We start from the raw sequence: 26,493 nt of genomic DNA on the forward strand, positions 1-26,493 counted from the left end.
ATGAATTTGGCTATTCCCCTTTTAAAGTTAATTTGTGGTCATTACAACTCCTGAGCTATGCATTGTCTACATACTAATCTTTATCTGTCTTGAATCTCCCACTGTTGGCTTTTAATGAATAATCCCAGGTCCTGTAATATAGCAAATAATTTTTTTTTTCCTTTTCCACACAAAGACTCCTCTATGGTATCCCTCTTATTAAGCAGTTGTACTGTGATAAACTAAAATGCTGGGGACCATAGAAGATTCCTCATTTAATACACATGGTAGATACATTTTCGCTTGGTATTGAAAAAGCTGTTTTCAAGGAAATCAGTGTTTAAACCCCTAAGTAGGAAGAAATAACATGAGGACTTTGGGAAGTCCTCAGATGAGGCAGAATTTGAACCCCATTTATGGTGGGTTTAATATACAAGGAACCAGGCTATGTGTCATGACCCACTCCCACTCCAACGAACGAGTCACGGAAGTCCGTAACAAACTTGGCAATGAAGCCTTTGCAGCTTGCCAAGTTCCTTCGAGGTTTATCAGGGCAGGCAGGAGTCCAAGTTGTGACTTCAGCGAAAGAGTCCGATATCAGCAAACTAGATAAGACTTTGCTTGACTCAAGGTTGGAATGCCAAAAGCAGGTCCTTTATATAGGCTGTGGGGTGTAGCTCCATGACTCAGCATTTATCCAGGCCTGCCCCACCCTTCCTTCTGCTGGCATCGCCTCTTAGATCTCCGGAAGCAAGGGTCCTCCTACTCTGAATTGTCTTCAGCTGGATCTGCTGTCAGTGGCTGGGAAAGGGAGGGGTCAGAGGGAGTAGGCCCGAGTAATTGCAGCACCTGGCTGGCTTCCTGCTCTGAAGGCTGAGCCAAAGGAACACACGCTGTATGAGTGAGGTTTATCAGGCTTGTCCTTTCACTCCTGGAATTCTCTCCGAGCATGGGGCCAAGGCCGGGGGCTGGAGGCATGACAGGCTGTTCATCTTCATTATCAGACTCAGAATCTGATAAAAGGCCCGGTTGGAGATGGGAGGGGCCCAGCTGAGGAAAGGAGGGAGGACGAGTCACAACACCATGTCTCCCACTGTCTCATTTGTTGCTCAATGCCATACCAAGTCTAGGGTGTTTCATTACAACCCTTTATTTCATATTTCATTCTTCTCAATTATATTTTTCCTTCTAGGGTCCAATGGGTCCCCGTGGGCCACCTGGATTACCCGGAAAACCAGGAGATGATGTGAGTATTATTTTCTTAAACATCCCAATATTGGGATCAGCATAGGTCAGGGATAGTCAACCTTTTTATACCTACCGCCTACTTTTGTATCTCTGTTAGTAGTAAAATTTTCTAACCGCCCACCAGTTCCACAGTAATGCGCTGTGTATCGTCATCTGCGGATGCCTCTCACGCATCGAGGATTGGGTTGGGGGGGGCGGCAGCTATCAGCTCTGCTTGTCTGTTACAGCTGGGTGGTGTGGGGGGAGATGCGCGAGCTATTCTGCGACGAGGCTTTTTGTTTGCAATCACATTATAGCGCCATTTAGTTTCGCTTACATAACATGAACTAAACTTATGCTTGGACGATACAAATAGTATACTTTCAGAAATTTAAATTGTCAGGGGGAATTTTATGAAAACCTAATGAAAATGTTTTTAAATAATGCTATGAAATTTTTTTTAAAAGTCAATTAAATTAAAAAAAAGGAAAGTGCTTCAGTATCAGACAAAATCCTTACCGCCCACCATGAAAGCTGGAACGCCCACTAGTGGGCGGTAGGGACCAGGTTGACTACCACTGGTGTAGGTGAATCAGCTTAGGACTAGGTGAAGGAGGAGTTTGCTAGAAACGTTAGGTTAAAATGTTTATTTAAAGACTTTATCTTGGTGTTTATATCAATTACCCTACTCCAATATATCATTTGTTCTCAGAAGGGAGATATGGATTCTAATATAATTTTGCTGAAAAGGAAGGCATTTGTAGAGTTTGACAGAAGCTAAGGTCTACAGAGGTATACCATTTAAAAGAAAGAATGAATTGTTGCATCACAACCCACTGAGAACAGAAATGCAGAATGACAGAACTGGAAGGGACCTTGGAGGTCTTCTGGTCCGACCCCCTGCTCAAACAGGAGACCCTCTACTATTCTGGACCAATGGCTGTCCAATCTTAATAACCTCCAGTGTTGGAGCATCCACAACTTCTGCAACCAAGCCATTCCACTGATTAGTTGTTCTCACTGTCAGGAAATCTCCCATTTTTTTCTAGGCAGGATCCATTACCTTTTATCTTGCCTTCAGGTGTTTTGGAGAAAAGATCAGCCCCTTCTTCTCTGTGACAGCCTTTCAAATATTGGAAGACTGCTATCATGCCACCCCTTGACCTTGTCTTCGTTAGACTAAACATATCCAGTTCCCCTAACCCAGGGGTGTCCAAAGTTTTTTTGGTGAGGGCCAAATACAGAAAAATAAGCAAAGGCCCGGGCCACACCATTGAACGGGGGGGGGGGATTTTTTTCGTACCAGTTCTGTGGGCGTGGCTTATTTTGGGGTGTGGCTTGGTGGTCATGTGACTGGTGGGCGTGGCTAACTGCTCATGTGACTGAGTGGATGTGGCTATGGGCATAGAAACTACTCAGAGGGCTAAAAAAAGTAATTTTTGACCAGTCCTCACACTTATGACCATCCTCACATTTATGCCCATTGCAGCATTTTTAACAACCATATCACTCATTTCACAACTGCTTCTCTTCACCACGGTTACAAGATAGGGTGCAAAATGTAAAGATAGTTGTAGGTGTGAGGACCAGTCAAAAGTGTGAGGACAGGTCAAAAATAACTTTTTCAGCCCTCTGAGTAGTCCTTATGCACAAAATGCTGCAACAGGCATAAATGATGACCGGTCATAAGTGTGAGGACTGGTCAAAAGTGTGAGAACCTGTCAGAAATCACTTTTTTCAGCCGTCTGGGTAGTCCCTATGCACAGTTTAGGCTTAAGTATACTATATGTGTGTGAGTTATATATATGTGCGTGTGTATCTCTATGTTTGTGTACGTGTGTGTTTGTGTTATGTTGATTTTAATGTAATATTTTTAAATATAATTATTCAGAAAGGCATGCGGCTGGACAACAAACAGTATATAAGCCTAGAACATTCATTTGTGTCCCGGTCAAGACACAAGAGGTGACATATTGACACATGATTACTGTGTGTATTTCTAACAGAGATCAAGAACTCTGTGTAGGACCAAACACAGTCTGATGTAGTCTGATGCCAAACTACACCCTCAATTTGCTGTGTCTGAGTCAAGACGGGCTTTTACGTCCACCCTGTTGCAAGCTGCGGACGTTGTGTTTTACAGGAATATGAAATGGGGGGGGGGTTACTTTCTGCAGTCACACAACCGCTTACCACGCAAAGACAATTTTGCCTGAGTTTTCCCGCTATCAGCCCTGTGTCAGCCTTACAAAAACCCATGTTCAGAGACCCTGGTGTGACCTCAGAAGGTGGCTTCTGTAGACCAAGAGTAAGAAGACACCTTCAGTGGCACCTCAATTGATCCAGTCACAAAATTGCACTACGGACTACTGTTTTATACTTTTTGATTATACTTTTCTTTGCAAATGTCAGCAAGGTGATTGATAAAGGAAGTAACGTACAATACTTTTTTTCTTGATTTTCTTGACCGCGCGCCCAAGTGGGTCTCTCCAGGCCGCTTTAGAGCGACCCTGGTCTGCGTGGGAAGGCGTCCCTGGCCACCTGGGCCACGTGACAGCTCCAGGCGGCAATCCGCGTCCCGTGTCATCTTTTTGCCTACGGGAAAACTTTTTTTCCTTGCTGCCTCTTGCGCGGCGCGTTCTTGACTGGCGGGGAAAAGTGGCGCGGGCTGCTAGCTGCCCACCCCCCTTCAGTCCCCATCCCCACCTCAAGCAAATCCTTTTGTTCTTCCACGCCGCGTCTCCCCAACTCCTTCCTTGCCTTGCTTAAGTCACCTCGCTCGCGGAGGCTCCGACCCGCCTCCCTTCCTCCCTGCCGGCTCCCACCCACCCCCTCCGGACGAGGCTGCTCCCAGTCTTGGTCCTGCGGGCGTCCCTTCCTCCTCCTCCTCTGCCCCTTCCTCCAATTCCCCCGAAGTCTCCCAACTCCGCGCAGGGATGCCCGCGGCCGAACTCACAGGTCAGATGCGGCGGGCTGGTACTGCTGGCTCCGGCCGAGGATGGTGTACCCAAGCTTGGCCCATCTCTCCTCATCCTCTGCCCATCCGGCACCGGCGAAGGGCGAGGGGGCGGCCCGCGGGAGGCAGGCGGGATGCCAGGTACTCAGCCGCGGCCGACACCGGCTCGCCTTCGCTGCTGCTTCGCGGCTAATGGAGCCGTTGGCAGCCGCTCCGGCTTTGCGCAGGGAGGGAGTTGCCAGGCTGTAACGGAGCCTAATGCGGGCGGCTGAAGCACGCCCGCCCGCCCGAGTGGGGTGGGGTGGGGGGCGGGGAGGTGGGTGGGTGAGGGCCGCGCCAGCCAGCCAGCCAGCGAGCATGTGGAGCCCGCGTGGGAATGCCAATCGCCCGCCCTGCGCGCAGACCCGACCCAGGCCGAGCGGTTGTGTAAGGAGCTTGCGGGGTCCGGGGGTCCCGCACAGGGGAGTGGGGCCCCTGCCCTGACCTTGCCCTGCTTGGGGAAGGGGGGGCAGGGCTGGCCAGCGTGTTCAGGGGATGCTAACGGGGTTTTACAGAGTTGAGCTCAAGCGCCATGTGCGGGCCATATTCAATTATATTTTCAGAATTTGCTGCGGGCCAATAAAAACTGACCCGCGGGCCGCAGTTGGCCCGCGGGCCATAGTTTGGACACCCCTGCCCTAACCGTTCATTAACAGAGAATGTTTACTGGCTGATCAGCTGTTGAGAAGAAAAAAACAACCCAGAAAGCTAATAGCGAGACAAGAATTAAGTGAAAAGGGACATGACTGTCCCCCACTCCCAGCCAGGAATCCCCCACATAGCACTATTTTGTTCCAGGTTCTGTTTGTCCATCATATGTACAGTACATACACAGGTACACTCATACTATGGAATTGACATTTAGAATGCCCCAATTGCGTGACCCTGAAATAGACAATTCCATGGCACTGATCTGCTTCTGAACATACAATATACATATATATATTTAAGAATGAACTGTTAAGCATATACAAAGGGAAAATATCCAGCCGAAACATTGAAGTGATGAGGGTCTAAATTTAGTTCTTTTTCATTTAAAAATGATACCTTATCTAATTTTGGGGCTCTTGAGACGGAGGAAGAAAAGTCAAGGGTTGTCTGATTCTTCTGTATTTCTCTTTATGCAAGGAAAAACATATCCCGTATTTTTAAAAATAAAGATTTTCTTTCTGTTTGCAATATTTTGACAATAGAATGCTGGACTTTATCATAGATCAGGCCCAGCCAAGCAGAGTCTTATCCACTTTTTTGGTGATATATTTTGTGTAAATGGGATCCTTCCTAATTAAAATTGCATCCATTTTGTTTTGTTTTTTTCAGGGTGAAGCTGGCAAACCTGGCAAATCAGGAGAGCGTGGCTTACCTGGACCTCAGGTATGGCTGTGTCCTCCATATCAGTATAGATAGTTAGATTCAGAAACCACAATCCTCCAATTTTATCTTACAGGTTATAAGAGGCACAGTATAAAATTATAGTCTTTGGAGCCAAAGTGTCTTTATTTTCTCTTCCTGGTGACAGGCTGAAAATTGCAACCTTCATGATGCTAAGTGGGCAGTACTAACACCCTGATTTTTGGGTACCTTTACTGCAGCACTGTAATTCTGTATATCCTAAAGTGAAAAGGACTGATGTTAAATCAGGATGCTAAAAGGAGGAAGTAAATAACAGAGAGCTAGTAAAATATTCCTACCTTCCCTTTAATGATGAAAATAATCAGATTGAGAAACAAACGAAGGATTATAAAGGCCCTTTTTTTGACAGACTTTGTTTTCTTCTATTATGATAAACATCTGTGGGTTCAACTGATCTAGGCTCTATGTAAATGACTATTGAATTAGAAACCCAGTTTTTCCTTTAGCTTTTGTAGATATTGTACTTTTATGAAGTTAGTAGCAATGTAGGAATCGTTGCATGTGTGTTTTAGAAAAGGTGTCTATTTTTTTTAACCAATTAATTTCTCATTTAAATTTAGGGTGCTCGAGGTTTCCCTGGGACCCCAGGTCTTCCTGGTGTCAAAGGTCACAGAGTAAGTTTGCATTTTGCAGATAAGCATTTTAAATTTTAATTTAATTCTGAATTGATCCCTATGTTTCTCTCTCTTTCTCTCTCTCTCTCTTCTAGGGATATCCTGGTTTAGATGGCTCTAAAGGTGAAGCTGGTGCTCCAGGTGCTAAGGTAGGACCAAGAACTCCCAACCTAAGATATGATTGGTGAAAACCCTACTATTTTTTAGCATATTGTTAAGCTTACATTTATTTATGCATTTAATTCATTTCCCTCCCATTCCCAAATATTAAATTATAACTTATCAATTCCTACTTTTTAAAAGGGAAGCTTCAATTACGTTGAATCCAATGGTTGCAGGCAGGAAAAGCAATATTAACCATTCCTAGATTGAAATTCATTTGATAGAAAAACAAGTTCTGCTGCCATTTTGCTTTTAGATTTTTTTCCCCCAAGGAAGTTCCATGAAAGGAAGCATATAAGGTTATTATAGAAGGGAGAAACACTCCCTGTTAAAAGGGAGTGATGCTGTTTTCTACTGATACAGATATCAGTTCACCAGATATGGCTAGTTTTACAAATCAGACACTATAAACAATGAGACTGGTAATCAACCTCTACTTCTATAAAAACATTTTTAAAAGAAATTTTACATTTGTTTTCACTTTTTAAACTATCCAGAAAAAACTGTTATTGGAAAACAGTTAAATCATGATTATATTACTTATGCCATATTGATACACTGCGTACTTATACTGTAGATGTATTACGGTATTTTATGGCCACCAGTTGGTGTTCCTTTTGCTAACCTCTGTGATGTCACTTACACATTGCATTATGATATCTCTAGCCATCCTATTCATCTTAATTGGTAGTGTATATTAAGACACCTGCATTATGAAGGAATATGCAGGAGGATTCCCAGGACACATAGGTCCTACTTTATACTGTGATAATCAGACAATCAATCAATCAATCAATCAATCAATCAATCAGAATAGAGCTGGAAGGGACCTTGGAGATCTTCCAGTCCAACCCCCTGCTCAAGCGGGAGACCCTATCATTTCAGACAAGTGATTTGTCCAGTTTCTTCTTAAACACCTCCAGTGATGAAGCACTCACAACTTCTGAAGGCAAGCTGTTCCACTGATTAATATTTCGAACAGTTGATACTTTTGAACAGTTGACAGTTGATACTCGTTTAATTGCTTATGCAAAATAACTGTCAGGCTCCAAAACCCAAGAAAAACATGCTGAGTTTCTTCTAAGCAGTTTCCCTTATAGTTCCTCATCTGCAGAAATCTCACCAAACTAAAGGAAACTATTTGCATCATCAAAAATATATTCTGAGAACTTCAAGGGAGGAGGAACTGTCTTGACCTCTTACCTCCCAACCCAACTATCTAAATTTTGCTCCTCTGGAATATAGAATCTCCCTCCAGGGAATCCAGAGCCCATTCCACCTCAGTAACTTCCAATTCTAGAAAACTGGAGTTCTTTTGCAGCAAGATAATTCACCTCAGGTAGCCCTTGTTTAGCAACTGCCTGATTTAACTACCATCCACAGTTCTGACTGTGATGAAAAAGTGACTTTGAAACCAGTGTTCACATTTACGATCTTAGCAAAGGAAAGCAAAGGAAAGCTGAAGTAAGATAAGCACCGCGTTGGTTTCACTTAGCAATTACTTTGCTTAATGACTGAGTTGCAGAACCCAATTATGATCACTAAAGAAAACTCCCTGTACTCCCTGAAGAGTGATTAAGTGTCATAAAAAGATGACTAACTTGGTACCAAGCTTTTGGTACCAAGCTGGAACTGATTCACCTCTTACAGAATCTAATAGCTATAGGGCATCCTCTAATGAAGATGTGTTGAAATGCCCAGCCATCAGTTAGCTATTGATGTGTTTTCCATGCTTGTGAATTGCCCTCTAGTGTTCCCTGGATGTGAAAGATAGTAATGATTTTGCAGCTGAGGCCAACCACGATGTCCCAATCTGTTTTACCTTGGACTGTTTGATGACACAGATGTCTAGTTTACCATTGTTTCTTTTTTCTCTAGGGTGAAGCTGGATCTTCTGGGGAGAATGGTTCTCCTGGTCCTATGGTGAGGATCTATTGCTCAGTTATTTTTAATCGTTATCACAACATCAACATTGTAGGTTGGCCATTGTCCATGTCTGATTATCCATATAGAGCAGGGATGTCAAACTCGCGGCCCGTGGGCTGGATGTGTCACAAGCTGGCCCCACCCCCACCCGGTTTAGCAAAGGGGAAAAAAAGTCCTGATATGTCACGTGACCAGTGGTGGGTTTCAAATTTTTTTACTACCAGTTCTGTGGGTGTGGCTTGGTGGGCGTGGCGTGGCTTGGTGGGTGTGGCTTGGTGGGCATGGCAGGGGAAGGTTACTGCAAAATCTCCATTTCCTCCCAATCAGCTGGGACTTGGGAGGCAGAGACTAGATGGGGGCGGAGCCAGTCAGAATTTTTACTTCCAGTTCTCCGAACTATTCAAAATTTCCACTACCGGTTCTCCAGAACTGGTCAGAACCTGCTGAAACCCACCTCTGCACCTGACCCTGCAAGTTTGACACCCTGATATAGAGCATACTTTGTCTATCTACATATCCCTTCTTTGCATCCCCATAGGTTAATGCAAACAAACTACATTTACATTTTGAGTTCCATGAAATCTAGATGACACAGGTTAGAATTCTCATGTAAAGTAGTTTCCTATCCATGTTTCCTTAGTCACCGCATATGTGTACTCATGCACAGTATCATTTGTGGAAAATGCATACACACAAACAGTAGAATCCGACAGTATTCAGATCTCTCTCACTGCATCTCTTGCTTGTATATCCTAGTAGGCATTTCATTGGTGAATTATTATTATTACTTATTGCATGGCCCTTTCACATCATATTTTGATAAAAACAAAAGAGATAAACATACAAAATACGAAATATAAAATCTAAAATATTTCTAGATTACAGTTACAATTTTTTTCTTCATTAGTCACAGCCAGGGAATCAGCAAAGTCTCCATTATAGACTCTTTTTGGGCACTCTGCCACTATATGTTGAATAGTTTGTGTTTTGGCCCCTCAGTCGCAATTCAACAATGGTATAGAGCAGGGGTCTCCAACTTTGGTCCCTTTAAGACTTGTGGACTTCAACTCCCAGAGTCCCTCAGCCAGCAAAGCTGAGGTACTCTGGGAGTTGCAGTCCACAAGTCTTAAAGGGACCAAGGTTGGAGACTCCTGGTATAGAGGGCGTTTGCACATCTACCATGGCCTGTGTGAATTCGGTCCAGTGTCGGTGAACTGGAAGATAGAACACACAGGATATTAGTTTTCAGATGATGTCTTGAAGGACAGTAGGGCTGTAATACCTTTTTAAATTTCGCTTCTACTATTCCTTAGGGTCCCCGTGGCCTTCCAGGTGAAAGAGGTCGTCCTGGCCCCTCTGGTGCTGCTGTAAGTATCAGCATAATTTGAACGTTAGAAATCTTGTCCCCTGGATATGTTGCTTGGACACTTTTTACACTACAGAATGTATACACATACCCATACCTTCAGCAGAAAATCCCTCCCCTCTTTACAATTGCCGTCTTATTCACTGCGGCCAATTCAGTCTCCCAGACTAATGGTATATCTTCCTAATGTAAAGGATGAAGGAAACTTAATGTAGGACTATGGTGGCTGTGCACACAAAGCACACATAATATACCTTAGGATAAGGATCGTAGTATTTACTGTGCCACGAATAGTGAAGCTGTACAAAAGCAGTGTTAATTAAAGGGAAACATTTGTGTAGTTTTAATTACCTTGTAGTCTGGACCTCAAATATAGGATTAAATTTTGTGCTAAACCTGTCTTGGGCACCTTCTAGTTGTGTGGACCTAAATTCTCAGAAATGATTGGGCTGTTTAGAAAGGACATCGGAAGTTGCCCAGACTGAGGAAGGCTGCAATAAAAGAAAAGCCAATGCATTGAGGTCTTCCTTCCTCTTCCTTCCCTTCTTCTTTCCACCTGCCTTTCCTTAAGTACCACGTAGCGCAAGATTATGGAAGTAACATGTAGTGAGGGTTGCCTTTTGAAGTACAGCTTCTAGGTTAATGATTCTAGAAGCAATTTCTGGAAGGCAGGAGAATAAAATAGCAATGTAGCTGTAAATTTGAATTTACCTGCAAATGCTTAATCTCAGATTTTACAGGATTAGTAGAGAGCTTATATAGTGGTTAAGGCATCAGGTTAGAAAATGGGAGACCATGGGTTCTAGTTCCACCTTAGGTACAAAACCAATTGAGTGACTTTGGGCCAGCCACTTTCTTTCAGCCCTAGGAAGGAGACAAGAGCAAACCATTTCCCAAAAACCTTACCAAGAAAACTGTTGGGACTTGTCCAGGCAGTTAGCAGGAGTCAACTTTGATTCAAAGGCACAAAAATAATATAGTTATAGGATTAACACATTGATTGGAGAATAGAAAAGATTTCTCTGTAAAAAGTTATTAGAACAGACTTATTTCATATATTTGCTTTTTTTGTTCTTGCCCTGTTCTTTCTCCAAGGAGCATATGAAGACATACATGGTCCATTCTTTTTGATCTTCTCAAAAACTTTGCCTAGCCAATTAGTTTGAGAAATTGTGATTTGTCTAATGTCAGTGGATAAATTCTGCAATGTACTGTAAGTACAATGCAAAACAAAGTTGAGTTTCAGGTGCACCTATTTTTACAGAGCTGTAAGTCAAATAAACTCTCCCCTTGGTCCATTTCACATCTCAAAAAGATGTGATCCCTCATTTGTCACTGTACTAAACATTGCTTGAAATCTCCTTTGGCTTTTTTTTTTAATCACATTGTAAAATTTCTCTAATGGCCATTATAAAACTCAGCAGGACTGTTTTTGGCTCTGGTTCCAGATTATTTATTTGTACAGATTTGAAATGTTGAAGAAATGAAGGAGCTGAAGTAATCAAGTTACTCAATAGTAGTAAGTCCAGATTTCCAGTAGTAGGAAAAAGTAGGATTTACCGTTTTCTATGATTAAATTTAAATCCATCATATTGAGGAGATGTAAGAGATTGAGGGAAAGTGAGGGACAAGATACTTGGTTCATCTCAGAATAAATGAATAGTCCTGATTTGAGAGAAGTTGGGGATGAAAATAGATTTTGTTTTTACTGACTGACTGCAATATATTTGAGGATGGGAGGTGATTCTTGAAAACCTATCCTGTTTTTACCCCAGTATAGCATTAAATATAGATTCCTAAAATCTATGTCATTCTTGTTTCCTTGGTTTTGCCACTACATGAGTCTTGGCAACAGGAAGGTAATTTCCTGGTGACTATTTTGTCATCACTGTAGTTTTTATAAGTTTCTTACTGCTCACCAAATATAGTTTACACTTGTGGTGGAGAGAAAAAAAAGATTTTTAATGGTAATTGTTAAAGCAACAACCAACACATTTTTAAAATAGTTCCACTTCAGAATAGGGGAACATAAACTTTTGAAGGAGAAAGCAAATAATTTTAGTCAAACTACAAAGTTGGGATGTTTAAAAGAGGTTTCAACTAGGCCTAAGCAAATCATTCAATAAGATGTTTTGTTTGCAATTGAGCGATCCTCTAGGTTTGCTCTTTGAAGCCACAGACAGAATGGTCTTATCAAAAGCTCTTCTGAGTTATCTGAGTGGTTAATCCTTTAAGGAGTTATGTTTGCACAAACTTAGTTTTTTACTATAATTGAAGGGGGGGCATGTGAAGGAGGCATGCTTTTCGTTTTGCTTTAATTCCTTTGATGGCATCCCCTTGAGGTCTTTGGATTGTGCTGAGGAGAGTCACGTGACCCTTCGGCTTCACCTTTCCATTTGTTTTCCTGGTCCATTGCCTGAGACAGGAGCAACAAGGCCAAGCAATTAGTCTTTAGTTACAGGAGGGCAGGAATGTCAACCCATTAGCTGCTGAGAAGGACTCCTCACAAGAGGCCCTGCTCAAGTTCTGGGATTGTGTGAGATTAGAACTATAGTCCTGTAGAAAAGTACATTTTTTTCTAAAACCCGTTGTTCAAGGAATAGCCATAGATATGACTCAGATGTCCTAAAATTGAAGGATGTTGTTGTTGCCATGATTTTTTTCAAGGGTAGTATGATCTTCCTATTTCTCTTGTGAACCAAAGACATAGATGATTAAAAACCAGAATTTTTCTAGAAGAATTATATAGAACTGTAGCATATCTAACTTGAAATTTAAAGAAAGCTAATTTAGACCCTTTTTATTCCAGCTGTTGCATGCCTCCAAAACTGGGAAGTTGTAGGAGCGAGCCTCAAATATCTTTTCATTACTAGTATTCTCATGAGCATGTACCCTGTTTCCCCCAAAATAAGACATCCACTGATAATAAGCCCAATTAGGCTTTTGAGCACATGGCAATAAGGCCAAGCGTTTATTTCAAGGTTCAAAGAAATATAAGACAGGGTCTTATTTTCGGAGAAACACAGTACCTTCTTACATACTCCATTTTGCCTTCAGGCAAAATGAGTTAGAGCAGTATATGAGCAGATTTCTCCTCATGTAGCATATTTCTTCTTCCTTTTTCTCCCCCTTGGTTTCCTGGCATGCCTCCAACTGTTCAGAGAAAGATGTTAGTGTACTGATGAAGAAAAAGGCAGTAGGGCAGCTATTAGATAGCTAAAGATTTGCTTGAAATTCCAAATCCATTTGGCAGCAAAACTCCAAATATAACTATACTGTTGTATGACGAATTATACTTTTCTGAGTCAGTATTTTGTTCACACAGGGTGCTCGTGGTAATGATGGTCTCCCTGGTCCAGCTGGTCCACCGGTAAGTAATTAAGTATTTTAATTTTTCCCCTTCTGGAAAATGATTGTGCTGTTTACATTTATCATTATTATAATCATATGATCTAACTTTTCTAAAAAAATAAAACCCTCTCCTCGGTTATACCAGTGATGTCATGAAAGACAACCACGTAATATTGTAAAACCTATCCTTTATATCAAAGAGTACAATCTGAATACAAATACTCATGCTTTGTTTCAGAATTAAGATGAAAGCTTTGCAAAAAAGGTGAAAAAAATAGGGTGGTATTTAAAAGATTAAAAAATATATATATGGTGTTTTCATAATAACAGCGATAATGATAGTAATAGGTGTCTTGGGTACAATTCCCAAAACAGACGGCACTTGAACCCCATCAAAATTACAAACTTACCATCCGTCAATTGCAAAAGGCAGCTTTAGTCAGAACAGCTTATATTCTGCAGCAATACCTTTAATGCCATCAAGTATCAACATCTGCCTATCCCAGCTCCTTGGGAAGGACTCAATAGTTGGATAAAAATGCCAAATCCGATCTGAACATCTGGCTGACTCCGTGACAAACTATAATGATTGTTAAAGGAGCAGGGAAACAAACTCTGAGGCATATATCTTTCACGCAAATTGTGAAAGCTGGAGGAAACAGGAGCAGCTCTCCCAGGTATAAAAAAAATGATGAGAAGTCCTGTTTTCATATGAATATTTTTATCTAACCCGAGAAAACAAGAGACTTCTGCACACTGATTGATGGTACAGTTAGAGAAGGAGAAGAGCCTGCAAAAATGGGAAACAGTGTAGGAAGACAAAGTAGGGCAAGGTTGAGGATCAAGTATAGGTATCTACAAGGATATCAAAATCTGTAAAATGGCCAATGTGGCATTGCACTTGAAGGCCTGCCCCTTTTATATATGCATGATGCAATACTGTGCCTATTATTGTGTCACACATTTACACACATGTACACCAGTGGTCACTGCAGCTGAGAAAAACTAGAATTGGGATGTGAGGAGATGGAAAACTACTGTAGATATCTGAGGAAGATGCCTGATGATCAAAGCAGCAACAATTTGGACATTTTCCTTTTGAACAGACACAGCGGGACTGAGGAATTTTAAGGAATATTAAGGCAAGCTGCAAAGAATAAGATTGCTCTAGCAAAGATTAAAGATACCTAATAAGATACCACTTCAGAGTGGTAAACGAAGGGGTAAAAACAGAAATAGATGATTTTTTGTTTGTTTTACAATGAGGAGCAGTTTGACTTGATAGTAGAAAGGGCATAGGGAAGAAAATGTGAATAATGACATTTTTTTCGAAGTGTAAAACATTATACTCAGATCTTCAGAATCAGGGACGGAAATGATTTTTGGAACAAATATTTGATTAAATACTATTTAATATTTTGAGCATTTAAATGGATTTATGTTTTTTACTCTCGCTTGACCTGTGTCATAGAAGCTTTTTAACTTACAGTCATCTTTTATAAAGTAGTTCTTTTACTGGGAAGAAGAAAGCATTATTACAGAATAAAGAACAGTTATAAAATGTTAATACTGCAGTAAATTAGTATTGAAGGAATATTATTTTATAATTACTTGGTGACCACCTCTGATTGTTCATGAGTCAGTCGAATTTGGCAACAGTTACTCGTATCAATTTCATTCTTCCTTTTCCCCAAATAATTTTATTAAGAATTATAAATGAAAGAAATAAAAGTAAATACAAACACAAAAGTACAAAAAGAAAATAGTGTGAAAAAGAAAGAAAGAAAAAGAACTGAAAAAGAGTACCCTCTCCCTTCATTCCAGCAAGTAAAAAACAATTTTAATAGCTTGTCACCATCTCTAAATATAACATAATCTCACTTCCCCCAAGCTTCATTAAATGTTCCTTGTCAACAAAATATCTGGGAATGGAAGCAGATATGACTTTTTTCCTCTTTTAGCCCTGATCAAATAAACCAACTTGATAAATCTTCCCTGAATTTTTATTGAAATATCTCATGAATAACTCATGAGAAGAAAAGAAGAAGCTGTCTTTGAAGGTAGCTTGTTAAAAACAAGGAACAACAACAATCTTATACTTTGAAACTAGACTGGATCTGACACAGATTCCAAATTCAAATTTCAATAATATCCAACCCTTTCAGTTGATTATGATAAATATATTACCCAGCTCTGGATTTGTGCTTTTCCCCCCTCCAGACAGCATCTATTACATCAACATTTTCCTTGTTGAACCTTTCTATATTATTATAAGCACCTTTTTTCTAAATACAAAAAAAAAAAAATTGGAACAGATGGAGAACTGGGAGAGTGAAGGATGCTGCATGCTCTTTTTGTTAAATCTAAGAGTAATTAAAAACATCAGGCAACTTTATTTCTTGTCTCAGTTTGACCAAAGACTTGTTTCAGCCACAATTACGGTATATTGAGAAGCTCAGTTCAGCTACAACGTTCTACCTCTACATTTAGATAATTCAGTTATTATATTTTAGGAGCGAAGTACACAACTGTTTAAACGAGCATCAAAATTCTAAATGTTTAAAAGAATTCGGTTCTGCTTTTTGTCAAGCTCATTAAAGCCACTTGTTTTGTTTCTTTTTTTTCAGGGACCTGTTGGCCCTTCTGGTGGACCAGGGTTTCCAGGAGCTCCAGGTGCAAAGGCAAGTCATGCTTCAAACCCAAAGTATTGTTTCTGCAATTGTGTAGCATAAATTGCATCCATTTCCCAGTGTTCTATATGCCACTATGCTAACTTGACACTGTGCCTCTTTCATTCTTTTTATTAGTTTATCCATCTGAAGAATAAGGAAAAGAAAAAAGATTTAATCTCCCTCAAAAAATTTTTTAAAAAAGAAGAAGGTATAGGTAGTCCTTTGCTTACCACAGTTCATTTAGTGACCATTCAAAATGACAACACTAAAAAAAATGTGACTTACAGTGCAGCATCCCCATGATCATGTGATCAAAATTTAGATGTTTAGTAATTGGTTCATATTTATAACCGTAGCTGTGTCCCAAAGACATGTGATTCCCTTTTGTGACCTTCTGACATGCACAGTCAATGGGGAAGCCAGATTCACTTAACAACCGGCTTACTAAATTATCAACTGCAGTGATTCACTTAACATCTTTAGCAAGAAAGGTCATAAAAGGGGGCTAAACTCGCTTAACAAATGTCTCATTTAACAACAGAAATTTTGGGCTCAATTGTGGTTGTAAGTCAAGGACTATCTGTATAGACTGGATTTATATTAATAGATCTCTCAGGACCCATTTTTGATTTTGTGGATTACTTCTTTTGGGGGCAGACAGCCTGAGAATTTTAAGGAATATGGATTATACTGGAAAATTTTGTGAGTCCATCTTGTCCTGTCTTGTTCTGTTTTATCTTTTTCTGTGGGTGCATAATTTGCTGCAGTGAAATGGAAAAGCGATGAGTCTAGCTAAGAAAACAGTACAAGGAGAAAGCAGGCATGGGAATTTTTCAAGACTTTTAGAAAATGTCTTGTAATAGTGGCTAATGTAAGGCTTGTGAATATCCTGTATAGGATAATGTGAAGACCTTTGAGTTGGTGACAGATGAACCAATTTAGACTTATTCTTTTTTTAGTAATGATGATTTTGTTTGTAGGGGGAATATCCTTAATAGAATTAAGGCCCATTATTTAATATGTTTAAGACGCTGAGCTTGTAGATCAGAAAGGTTGGCAGTTCAGCGGTTCGAATCCCTAGCGCTGCGTAATGGAGTGAGCTCCCATTACTTGTCCCAGCTTCTGCCAACCTAGCAGTTCGAAAGCATGTAAAAATGCAAGTAGAAAAATAGGGACCACCTTGGTGGGAAGGTAACAGCTTTCTGTATGCCTTCAGTATTTAGTCATGCCGGCTACATGACCACGGAATTGTCATCAGACAGCGCTGGCTCTTCGGCTTAGAAATGGAGATCAGCACCGCCCCCTACAGTCAGGAACGTCTAGCATGTATGTGTGAGGGGAACCTTTATCTTTTCCTTAATAATGTATTTTAAGACCACAGGTCAAAATAATTTGTTTTAAATCGAGGGAAATTCTCCCATTTGCTTCCTTATCTGGAAAGTTTGTTGAAATATTTATATTGCAATGATTATCAAATGGAATAATAATTGAGGCTGAAAAATACACTGGTGAAAAAAAATCTATCCATTTCCTGCTAAATTTTGCTCTTGCCATAGGTCTTCCCACTCACACATTCATTCACCATCAGTTTGAGAACAGACATAGAAATTGCTGACTGTGAATTTAGCAGATGCTTGGGCATTTCTGTGTTCAGATGGAATCAACTCTTGTAAGAGAAGACTCTGTTGTCTGTGTACTAGTGGCTCTGTTATGTGCACTACAATACTTTTTCAATAGTATCTTCATTCCTCAGTGTATTTCATATTCTTTTCAAGTATTTCTGAGTATTTGGCCCAGGTGGCCTTTTGAACAGAAATCAGAATTTTGCTAAAGGGGCAAGGCAATCAGAGAATCAAACCGGCCCGCCCCCAGACCTATCATAATGTTATGGGCCTTGGCTCAGCTTCACAGATTTCCTTATTGTAAGGCTCATTAGGGCGAGGGAAAACACAGAGACAGCCGGAGAGAATGGCCTTCCCTTGGGAACTCCCAAAACCACGTGGTTTCTGATTTTAGTGTGCTAATCTGCTAGTGGACTGGTTTCTAGGGTTACTAGACAGTGAAGGGGCCATCTGTATATGTGTGAGGGGAGCTGGAGATGGTAGGAAATGAGGCCCCTTGTGCAGTATCCCACAAGAAGTAACAATGGGTCTTCTTCATTAACAAAGTGCCCTTGTTACAAAAGATGAAGAAAAGAATCCTTCTGAAGGGAATGTCAGAGATAATAAGATGGGGTGAGGGAGGGGAGAGGAATATTAGCATTTTGCATTTTAGGAATGGTGCTTTCTTTGGGAATTGGGGGAGGAGCAAGAATGGAAAAGCCTAAAAACTTGGTACGAAATAACACGAGAGTGTGTAAGCTTTCAGATTCTCCAGAACTCTTTAGGAACTGAGCTAATCCAAAAAGGAGGGGTGGGAAAGAAGTGGACAAACCCAAAAAACAAGTTTCACAATTTGGGGTTTTGCAATTTAAGGAGTAAGATTTTAATTGTCCAAGTTACTCACAAAAAAATCAGGGTATTTTTTCCCCTCCCCAGCCTGCCTCTTATCTGAGGCTTGTTTTAGAATTCCTCTCCTTGGCCAAAATATCAGAGATCATTGTCCAGAAGCCATGGTAGTCTATTATGATTGCTTATTTTATTTTATTTCAGTAAAGAAATATTTCACATTGGGAGCATCACTGCTTATTTATTTATTTAGCATATGGCATATCATACTAGCAGTATAAACATTTCACTTAGATTAGTAAAGCACAATAAATATAAATAATATATATATAAAATAAAAGGATGTCCTGCTTTCTAGCAAAACTAAACCGCACGGCACAGCTGATCCCTCCCCCTCGCTGTTCTACTTACTTTCCCAAGCCTCCATTTGGTGCGTGCTGCACGCGAGCTTATGCACAGTACATGCCTAAAGGAGGCTTGGGAAGGTAAGTAGAACAGTGGGGGGGGGGGTGAACCAGCTGTGCCGCGCAGTTTAGCTTCGCTAGAAAGTAGGATTTCCTGCTTTCTAGCAAAATTAAACCGCGCAGGACAGCTGATCGTCGGATCGTAGCTTTTTTTTACTACCAGTTCACCTGAACTGGTAGTTTTCATCTGAACTGGACCGAACTTGTAGTATTTCACCCCTGCACTAAATGTATCTTATAGGGGAGAGTCCAGTCCAATATTACTCAAAGGTACTCTGGGTGGGATTACAGGGGAGTAAATTGTTGTTTCAATAGATCTTCGGGGCTTCATGTGCTAGCTTTTTGTTAAAGTGGAAGCGTGTCTTTACCATTTTGTTGGTGCTAGGAGTGAAGAATCTTCCCAAGGTTTTAAGATCTTTGGACAGGAGGCTGTCTGCCACTTCCATGAGTTTTTCTTACACTGCTATGGTCAAATCATCAGCGTATCCAAATTTGTGTCCCAGCTTTATATCACTTTATTCATCACAGCTTTATACCACTTTACAGAGGAAATGTGAGATCTGAGTGCGGTCTCTTTTACAGAACAATGCAACCAACGTAGGACAATTATGTAAGTTCTGAAAATAGGTGAAAATAGAAAGGAAAGCTATTGGCCCAAAGTTGCAATCAGCAAGCTCTTCTTATAAGATACAGCCTGATTATTCTTACAGGTCACAAAGAATCTAGTAGGTTTTTTTCCCCTGAAGATATTTAAATTCTTACTAGTAGTGTGACCCAGGAAAGCCTTTGATTGTCCAGCTGCAGGAAGTGTGTAACTTCCATCAGTTCCAGGGCCTATCAGTTCTATTGGACTATGCAAGCCACATGGAGGATTATACTCTAATGGTGGGTAACAGTAACAGAGTTGGAAGGGACCTTGGAGGTCATCTAGTCCAGCCCCCTGCTCAGGCAGGAGACCTGTACTAGGGATTTGAACGGCCGAGCTACTGACCTTTCTGATCGACAAGCTCAGTGTCTTAGCCATGGTGAGGCCATCGCCCATAGGAGGGAGTTTTTAGGTGTTTTAAGAAGTGCCTTAAACATTTGCAAGACTTAAGGCAGCCCCAAAGGTGCTTTTTCAAAAGGCAACTGGACTTTCTTTGCTTTTCCTTGAAGACGTTTCTCTTCTTATCCAAGAAGTTTCATCGGTTCTTGAACTGAGACAACCTGGATGACTAAGAATCTCCATAGGACCCCTTAAGGCAGTCATTCTGCCCCTTAAACTCTTCTCAACCACCCAGTGAAAAGAACCTCAAATGCTTACCTCTGCAACGAGAAGTTCTGAGTGGCAAAATAGGAATGGTGGTGGGTCATCTGAATTCCATGGTCAGCCCTTTTTGCATCCTTCTCTTTATTTTTGCTGTGTGAGGTGGGGTTTTTTTTTGTGGTAGTAAGTCATATTCCTTTCTTTGTACCTATTCAGGGTGAAGCTGGTCCCACTGGTGCTCGTGGCCCTGAGGGTGCCCAAGGCTCTCGAGGTGAATCTGGATCTCCTGGTTCTCCGGGACCTGCAGGACCTCCAGTAAGTACTCTGGTTCTTAAAATACGTTCAAGATCCAGAATCTTTAGATGATGTGAAGATGGTTTAGTTTACACATAGGCAATCTACAACCAATGGGTTGCATACAATCCTTGGCCATTTTCTATGTAAGCAGGGAGGAGATCACAATGTACATTTTTTTTCTTGCTTTCTGCTTGATTAGATATCAGCTGATGATTGGGAATAATGGCTGTTCCTGCTGCTGTTAGTATGTGAATGAGCATGCATATAGACTCAGACATAGTTTGTGGGAGAAATTACTCTGGTTTGTAATTGGCAAATGCTCCCACTTTTCATGGACCTTAGTTTAGTGGACTTTGGATGCAACATGAAAAAATCTGTCCATGCACTGTATAGCTTTAGGCGTGTATAAAGTCTCACCTGTCATTTTGCACATTTGTGCAAAATTTATAAAATGTGAAAAATACATATGCATAAAATCCTATTCCCATGTTAAGATTACATAAAATGTATACAAGATACACATCTAAAATTTATTTTGAATCTAACAAACATTCTGCTTTAACAGACCCTTCTTTGTTTCTATTAGTCTGCTAAAACTCAGGTTTACTGTATGTATCTAGAAATTTGTCCTACCATTTGCCTTACGATTCTGAATTCTAAATTCATAAGCCTCCAGCAGTGTGCACAACATTTCAATGCTGGAATGGTGCCTTGTTTTGTTTTGTTTTATTTTTTTAATCTGGTCCTTCAAAGCCAAATGTAGTATGCAGAGACTGTGCGACGTATTCCGTCCAGTTTCTGCTAACAGTTACCTGCAAAGGTTTGTGGAAAAGTCACAGTTATGTACACATTTGCACATTATCATCTTCACTTGCCCACGTGATCTGATTATAAGAAAATAAAACATGCCTACAAATGAGAGGCGACGCTCCCATTTGTACAACTATTAACAAGATACAAATCATAGTGTTGGCAAGAATTTTGAAATTTTGAAGAATTCAAGATAAGAACTGACAGGTTCACTCTTTTCATATTAGAAACTCCTTGAATCTTTGCAGGGACTGAGGTTTTAGGAACTCTGGGAACAAATTCTAATTTGTTTTATAAAACCATAATGGCAAATTAAGCTGTAATTGCAAATTAAAAAACTGTCCATTTGATATTGTTTATTCCAAATTACTTTGGCATATTTCAAAATCGGAACTTTTTTTTTTTTTTTTTTAATTCAAAAAGTTTTACAAAAATTTTTTTTCCCCCTTTCCCCCCCTCCTCCCCCCTCCCTTCGCAACCCCTCCCCGACTTCCCGGAACGAGCACAAGGTATAGTTAAAATAAAACAAACATATGCTAAAAGTTTTCGTCCCAACTTAATTATACCCTACAATCATCAATTCCTAACTTCCCCAAAAGCAATCAAAATAATACATCATAATCATTCAAAACAGTCTGATAACTCTTAGTCTGATATCTACGTTGAATATAGTCAATCCATTTTTCCATTCCTTTAAGTATCTTTCTTGCGTATTGTCTTTCAAAAGGCTGATATCTTCGCCATCTCAGCCAAATTGGCAACTTTCAATATCCATTCTTGTATTGTTGGTACTTCTTTTTTCTTCCAATATTGTCCTATTAGTAATCTTGCTGCAGTTATTAGATTTAAAATCAATTTAGTCTCAATTACTGTACAATCCGTAATAATTCCCAACAAGAAAAATTGCGGCAGGAACTTTATCTTCTTTTCAGAACATTTTGTAAAATCCACCAAATTTTTATCCAAAAGGCCTTTATGTCCTTACAAGTCCACCAAATGTGAAAATATGTAGCGTCATCACAATTACATCTCCAACATTCTGCTTGCATTTCTGGATACATACACGATAATTTTTCAGGATCTAGATGCCATCTATAAAACATTTTATAAAAATTTTCCTCAGATTCTGTGCCTGCGTGAATTTAACATTTCTAACCCAAATTTTTCCCACGTTTCCGATAATATTGGCACCTGAAAATTTTGTGCCCACTTTATCATACAGTCCTTTACCAAGTCCCTTTCAGAATCTATTTCAAGTAACACATTATACAATCTCTTTATATGCTCCTGAGACTGATTTCTAATTTGCTTTACCAAATTTCCCTCGTTCTGCTCTATACCAATTTTCTGATCTCCTTCCATCTAGCATGTAATTGCTCATATTGAAACCAAGTATAATTTTTCCTTCCTCTCTTAATACTTGCAGAGATTTTAACTGCAAATTACCTCTTTCAGTATACAAAAGATCTTTATATGTAATCATTTCCTGATTCTGTTCTATGTTTATATTTTCTACTGTATGTCTAGGACATGCCCATATAGGAACCTTATAATTTAGTTTATAAGAGTATTTTTCCAAACACATGAAGGGCATTTCTTAGCACATGATTTTTAAAGGCCTTATCCACTTTTTGTCATAAATTAAATATGCATGCCATCCATATAACAAATCATAACCTTCTATATTCAAAATTCTGTCCTCTGTTAAATTAAACCAATCACTTATTGCAGAGAGAGCAGCTGCTTCATAATATAATTTAAAATTAGGCATTTTAAACCTCCCTTTCCGAGAATCTTGAATTATTTTCATTTTAACCCTAGCTTTTTTACCTTCCCATATAAATTTGTTAATTCCCTTCTGCCATTCCTCAAGATTCTTATCTTTCTTAATTATTGGTATCATCTGAAAGAGGAATAAAAATCTAGGTAAAACATTCATTTTAATAGCAGCAATTCTCCCCAGCAAAGATAATTGCAATTTTTTCCAAACAATCAACTCCTTCTGAACTTTTTGCCATAAAACCTCATAGTTATTCTTATACAATTTCACATTTGATGACGTAATATAAACCCCTAAATACTTAACCTTCTTTACAATTTCAAATCCTGTTACTTCCTCTAGTTTTTCTTTCTGTTGTCTGGCCATATTTTTTATTATCTTTTATTGTCTTTTTCTGATTTACCTTAAACCCTGAGACATTCCCATATTGATCAATTATTTCCAACAAAGATTTACTAGAATTTATAGGGTTTGTTAAAGTAATCACCAAATCATCTGCAAAAGCTCTTAACTTATATTCATACTGTCTAACTCTAATTCCCTCTATCTCCTTTACTTCTCGTATTTTATCCAATAATGGTTCTAGAGTTAAAATAAACAATAATGGTGATAAAGGACATCCCTGTCTTGTTCCTTTCGCAATCTTAAAAGGTTCTGTTAAGCTACCATTGATTATAATCTGTGCTGTTTGCTCTCCATAAATTGCCCTAATTATTCTTAAAAAACCATCTCCAAATTGCATCTTTTCTATTAATTTAAATAAAAAATCCCAATGCAATCGATCAAAAGCTTTCTCTGCATCGAGAAAAATAAATGCTGCTGGAATAAAATTTTTCTTTTCTAAGTACTCCAGTAAATTAACAATCTGCCTAACATTATTCCTCATCTGTCTCCCTTTTATAAATCCAGATTGATCATTATGAATTCTTCGCTGCAGAATCAACATTAATCTATTAGCTATTATTTTAACAAAATCTTATAATCATTATTTAAAAGTGAGATTGGCCTATAATTCCCAGGTTTAGAACAATCCTGTTCCTCTTTGGTATCAATGAAATAAAAGAGGTTCTCCATGAGAATTCCCCTCCTAGTTGTATCTGATTAAATAATTCCTTAAGTGGACCTAACATCTCATCCTGTAAATTCCTATAATAACTAACTGTAAGCCCATCCGTACCAGGAGTTTTCCCATTTTAATTGTTTAATTACCAAAATAATTTCTTCCGAGGTTATAGGCCGATTCAATTCATCCGTTTGTTCTAAAGTTAAATTTTTAACCTTATATTCCTTCAAATAATTATCAATATCCCTATTCAATATATTATCTTTAAGATATAAATTTGTATAATATTCTAAAAAAGCTTTTTTAATTTTATCCTGTTGATATCTCTCTTTACCTTTATATTCTATTTTTTCTATAGTACGTTGTTTTTGTCTTTTCCTTAAAGTGTATGCTAACCACCTACCAGGTCTATTTGCGTTTCAAAAGTATTATGTTTGGCATATTGTATATTTGTTGCCACCTGATCAGCCATTATCATATTAAATTGATTCTGTAGTAACTTTATTGCATCTTTAAGTTTTTGATCATGTGGGTTATGTATTAATAATTGTTGTTTCTTATAAATTTCCTCTTCTAAATACCTACGCTGTCTTTGTTGCTTATTTCTCTGTCTATTATTAAGATATATTAATACACCTCTCATAAAAGCTTTACTGCAGTCCCAAACCATTTCTATCGATGTTTCATTATTCAAATTATAATCAAAAAATTCTTTCATCTGCTTTTTACATTGATTTACATTATCCTGATATCTAAACAAATTTTCATTTAATCTCCAAGTTCTTCTACCCTCTTTTCCATATTGCAATTCCATCCAAACAGGACTATGATCAGACAAACATCTTGGAAATATCTTAGTTTTCTTCACCCTAAAAAGCAAATCATTAGAAATTAAAATAAAATCAATACGTGAGAAGGATTGATGCCTATCAGAGAAAAAAGTATAGTCTCTTTCCTCCAGATTCCGCAGTCTCCATACATCTCTTAACTCAAAATCTTCTATCATATCAAAAAAGGATTTAGGCAGCTTTGCATGTGCAGGTATCTTCTTGGAAGAAATTCTCTTGTCCTTTCGTGTATCTATTACTCCATTCCAATCTCCCAATATAATACACGATTTATAATCCCATAGGATCAACTTATCATATAACATTCTATAAAAATTTTCTTGTTGCTGATTGGGTGCATATATACTAAGCAAGAGAGTCCTTTTTGTTTCTATTGTAAGTTCAATAGCAATATATCTTCCATAAATATCTGCCTCTATTAACTTGGCTGGTATATCTTTTCTCAAATAAACCACTATGCCATGTTTTTTCTCCAAAGCTGAAGCAACAAAATGTTTACCTAACTTTGAGTTTATTAGGTACTTTTGATCTGATAATTTAATATGTTTCTTGTAAGCAAATAACATCATTTTAAATTGTTTCAAATAATGAAATATTTTTCTTCTCTTCTGAGCTGAGTTCAAACCATTGACATTCCAAGTCAAGATTTTATTTGCCATTACTGGGCTGCTGAAGCCTTTGGGCAATCAACTGAAGATCGTCCTCCCGTATCTTGGCCGTGCTCCTCCACCGCTTCTGTAGCAGAGTCCTGAACTTTACTTTGAGTTTGTTGCTCCTTTTCTTTACGCTTAAGGGCTCCCTCGTCAGTCTTTGTTCTTGTGGTTGTTCCTCTGATGGTAACATCACTGGAATCACCTCAGCTTCCACACCCATTTGAGTCTCTTGAATTCTTTTTCTATTATTTCTATTTCAAATTTCAGCACTGTAGAAAGAAAATCTTTGGCCTTAAGCACTGTGTCAATACGATATCTTCTTCCCTGATAATACACTGTCAAGCCAACTGGAACCTCCCATCTAAATTGAATCTGGTATTTCTTAAGTTCTTGTGTAAAAAATGTAAAGTCTTTTCTATCCCTTAACATCTTGGGAGGATCTCTTTCAAAACCTTCAACTCCTGTTCCCTATTTTCAAGTTTTTCTGAAAAGCAACTTGCAAAATTTGATTCCTCACTGTTCTTTTCAAAAAATAAACCACGATGTCTCTAGGAAGTTTCTTTTGCCTAGCAATCCAAGAATTAACTCTATAAATTTTGTCAATTTGATAAGCAACCTCTTGTGGATCAAGTTCAATAAATTCAGCCAGAGCTTCTGATAAAATTTTTTTTAAATCTTCCCCTTTGTCTTCATTCAAACCTCTAATTCTCAGAGCTCCTTCCATCATTCTATACTGCATCACCACCACTTGATCTTCATTTTTATCCAATTTGATTTGCATTCCCCCCATTCTATTTTCTATTTGTTGATTTGACTGAACAATTTCTTGCACCTCCTCCTCCACCACATCCAGTCTTTTTGCCAAACCTTGAAAAGCCATTAAGATATCTTCTCTTATTTTTTTATTATTCTCTTTTATTTCTTCTCTTATTTTCTCATTATTATCCATAATCTCCTTAAACCTTTCTTCAGACACTCTCCCTTGCTCTTTAATCAGATCTTCTAAAGCTGGTTCAGAACCCCTTCTGCCCCCAGTCTTAGGTGGTTTAGTAGCCATTTCAGTCTTAAAATTCACAAAATATAAGTCTAGAAACTTCTCTTCTCCCCTTTAAGTATAGGAGAGCTCAGTTCACTTCATTAAAATCCACACATAACATTTCTTATCTTCTTAGTTGCACAG

At 39.1% G+C, this 26,493-nt stretch overlaps 1 protein-coding gene across 1 annotated transcript in view; it reads left to right on the top strand.

Annotated features, from left to right (window-relative positions):
• COL2A1 (collagen type II alpha 1 chain) overlaps positions 1-26,493 on the top strand; it is a 103,057-nt gene that overhangs the window by 22,053 nt on the left and 54,511 nt on the right. Inside the window, exons 11-19 of the mRNA XM_058167985.1 lie at positions 1,172-1,225; positions 5,522-5,575; positions 6,175-6,228; positions 6,324-6,377; positions 8,269-8,313; positions 9,630-9,683; positions 13,008-13,052; positions 15,661-15,714; positions 20,079-20,177. Coding sequence (XP_058023968.1) covers positions 1,172-1,225; positions 5,522-5,575; positions 6,175-6,228; positions 6,324-6,377; positions 8,269-8,313; positions 9,630-9,683; positions 13,008-13,052; positions 15,661-15,714; positions 20,079-20,177 — 513 coding nt within the window. The remainder of the gene's footprint in view (positions 1-1,171; positions 1,226-5,521; positions 5,576-6,174; positions 6,229-6,323; positions 6,378-8,268; positions 8,314-9,629; positions 9,684-13,007; positions 13,053-15,660; positions 15,715-20,078; positions 20,178-26,493) is intronic.

Source organism: Ahaetulla prasina, chromosome 2 (genome assembly GCF_028640845.1).
Source record: "Ahaetulla prasina isolate Xishuangbanna chromosome 2, ASM2864084v1, whole genome shotgun sequence".
Taxonomy (NCBI): Eukaryota; Metazoa; Chordata; class Lepidosauria; order Squamata; family Colubridae; genus Ahaetulla; species Ahaetulla prasina.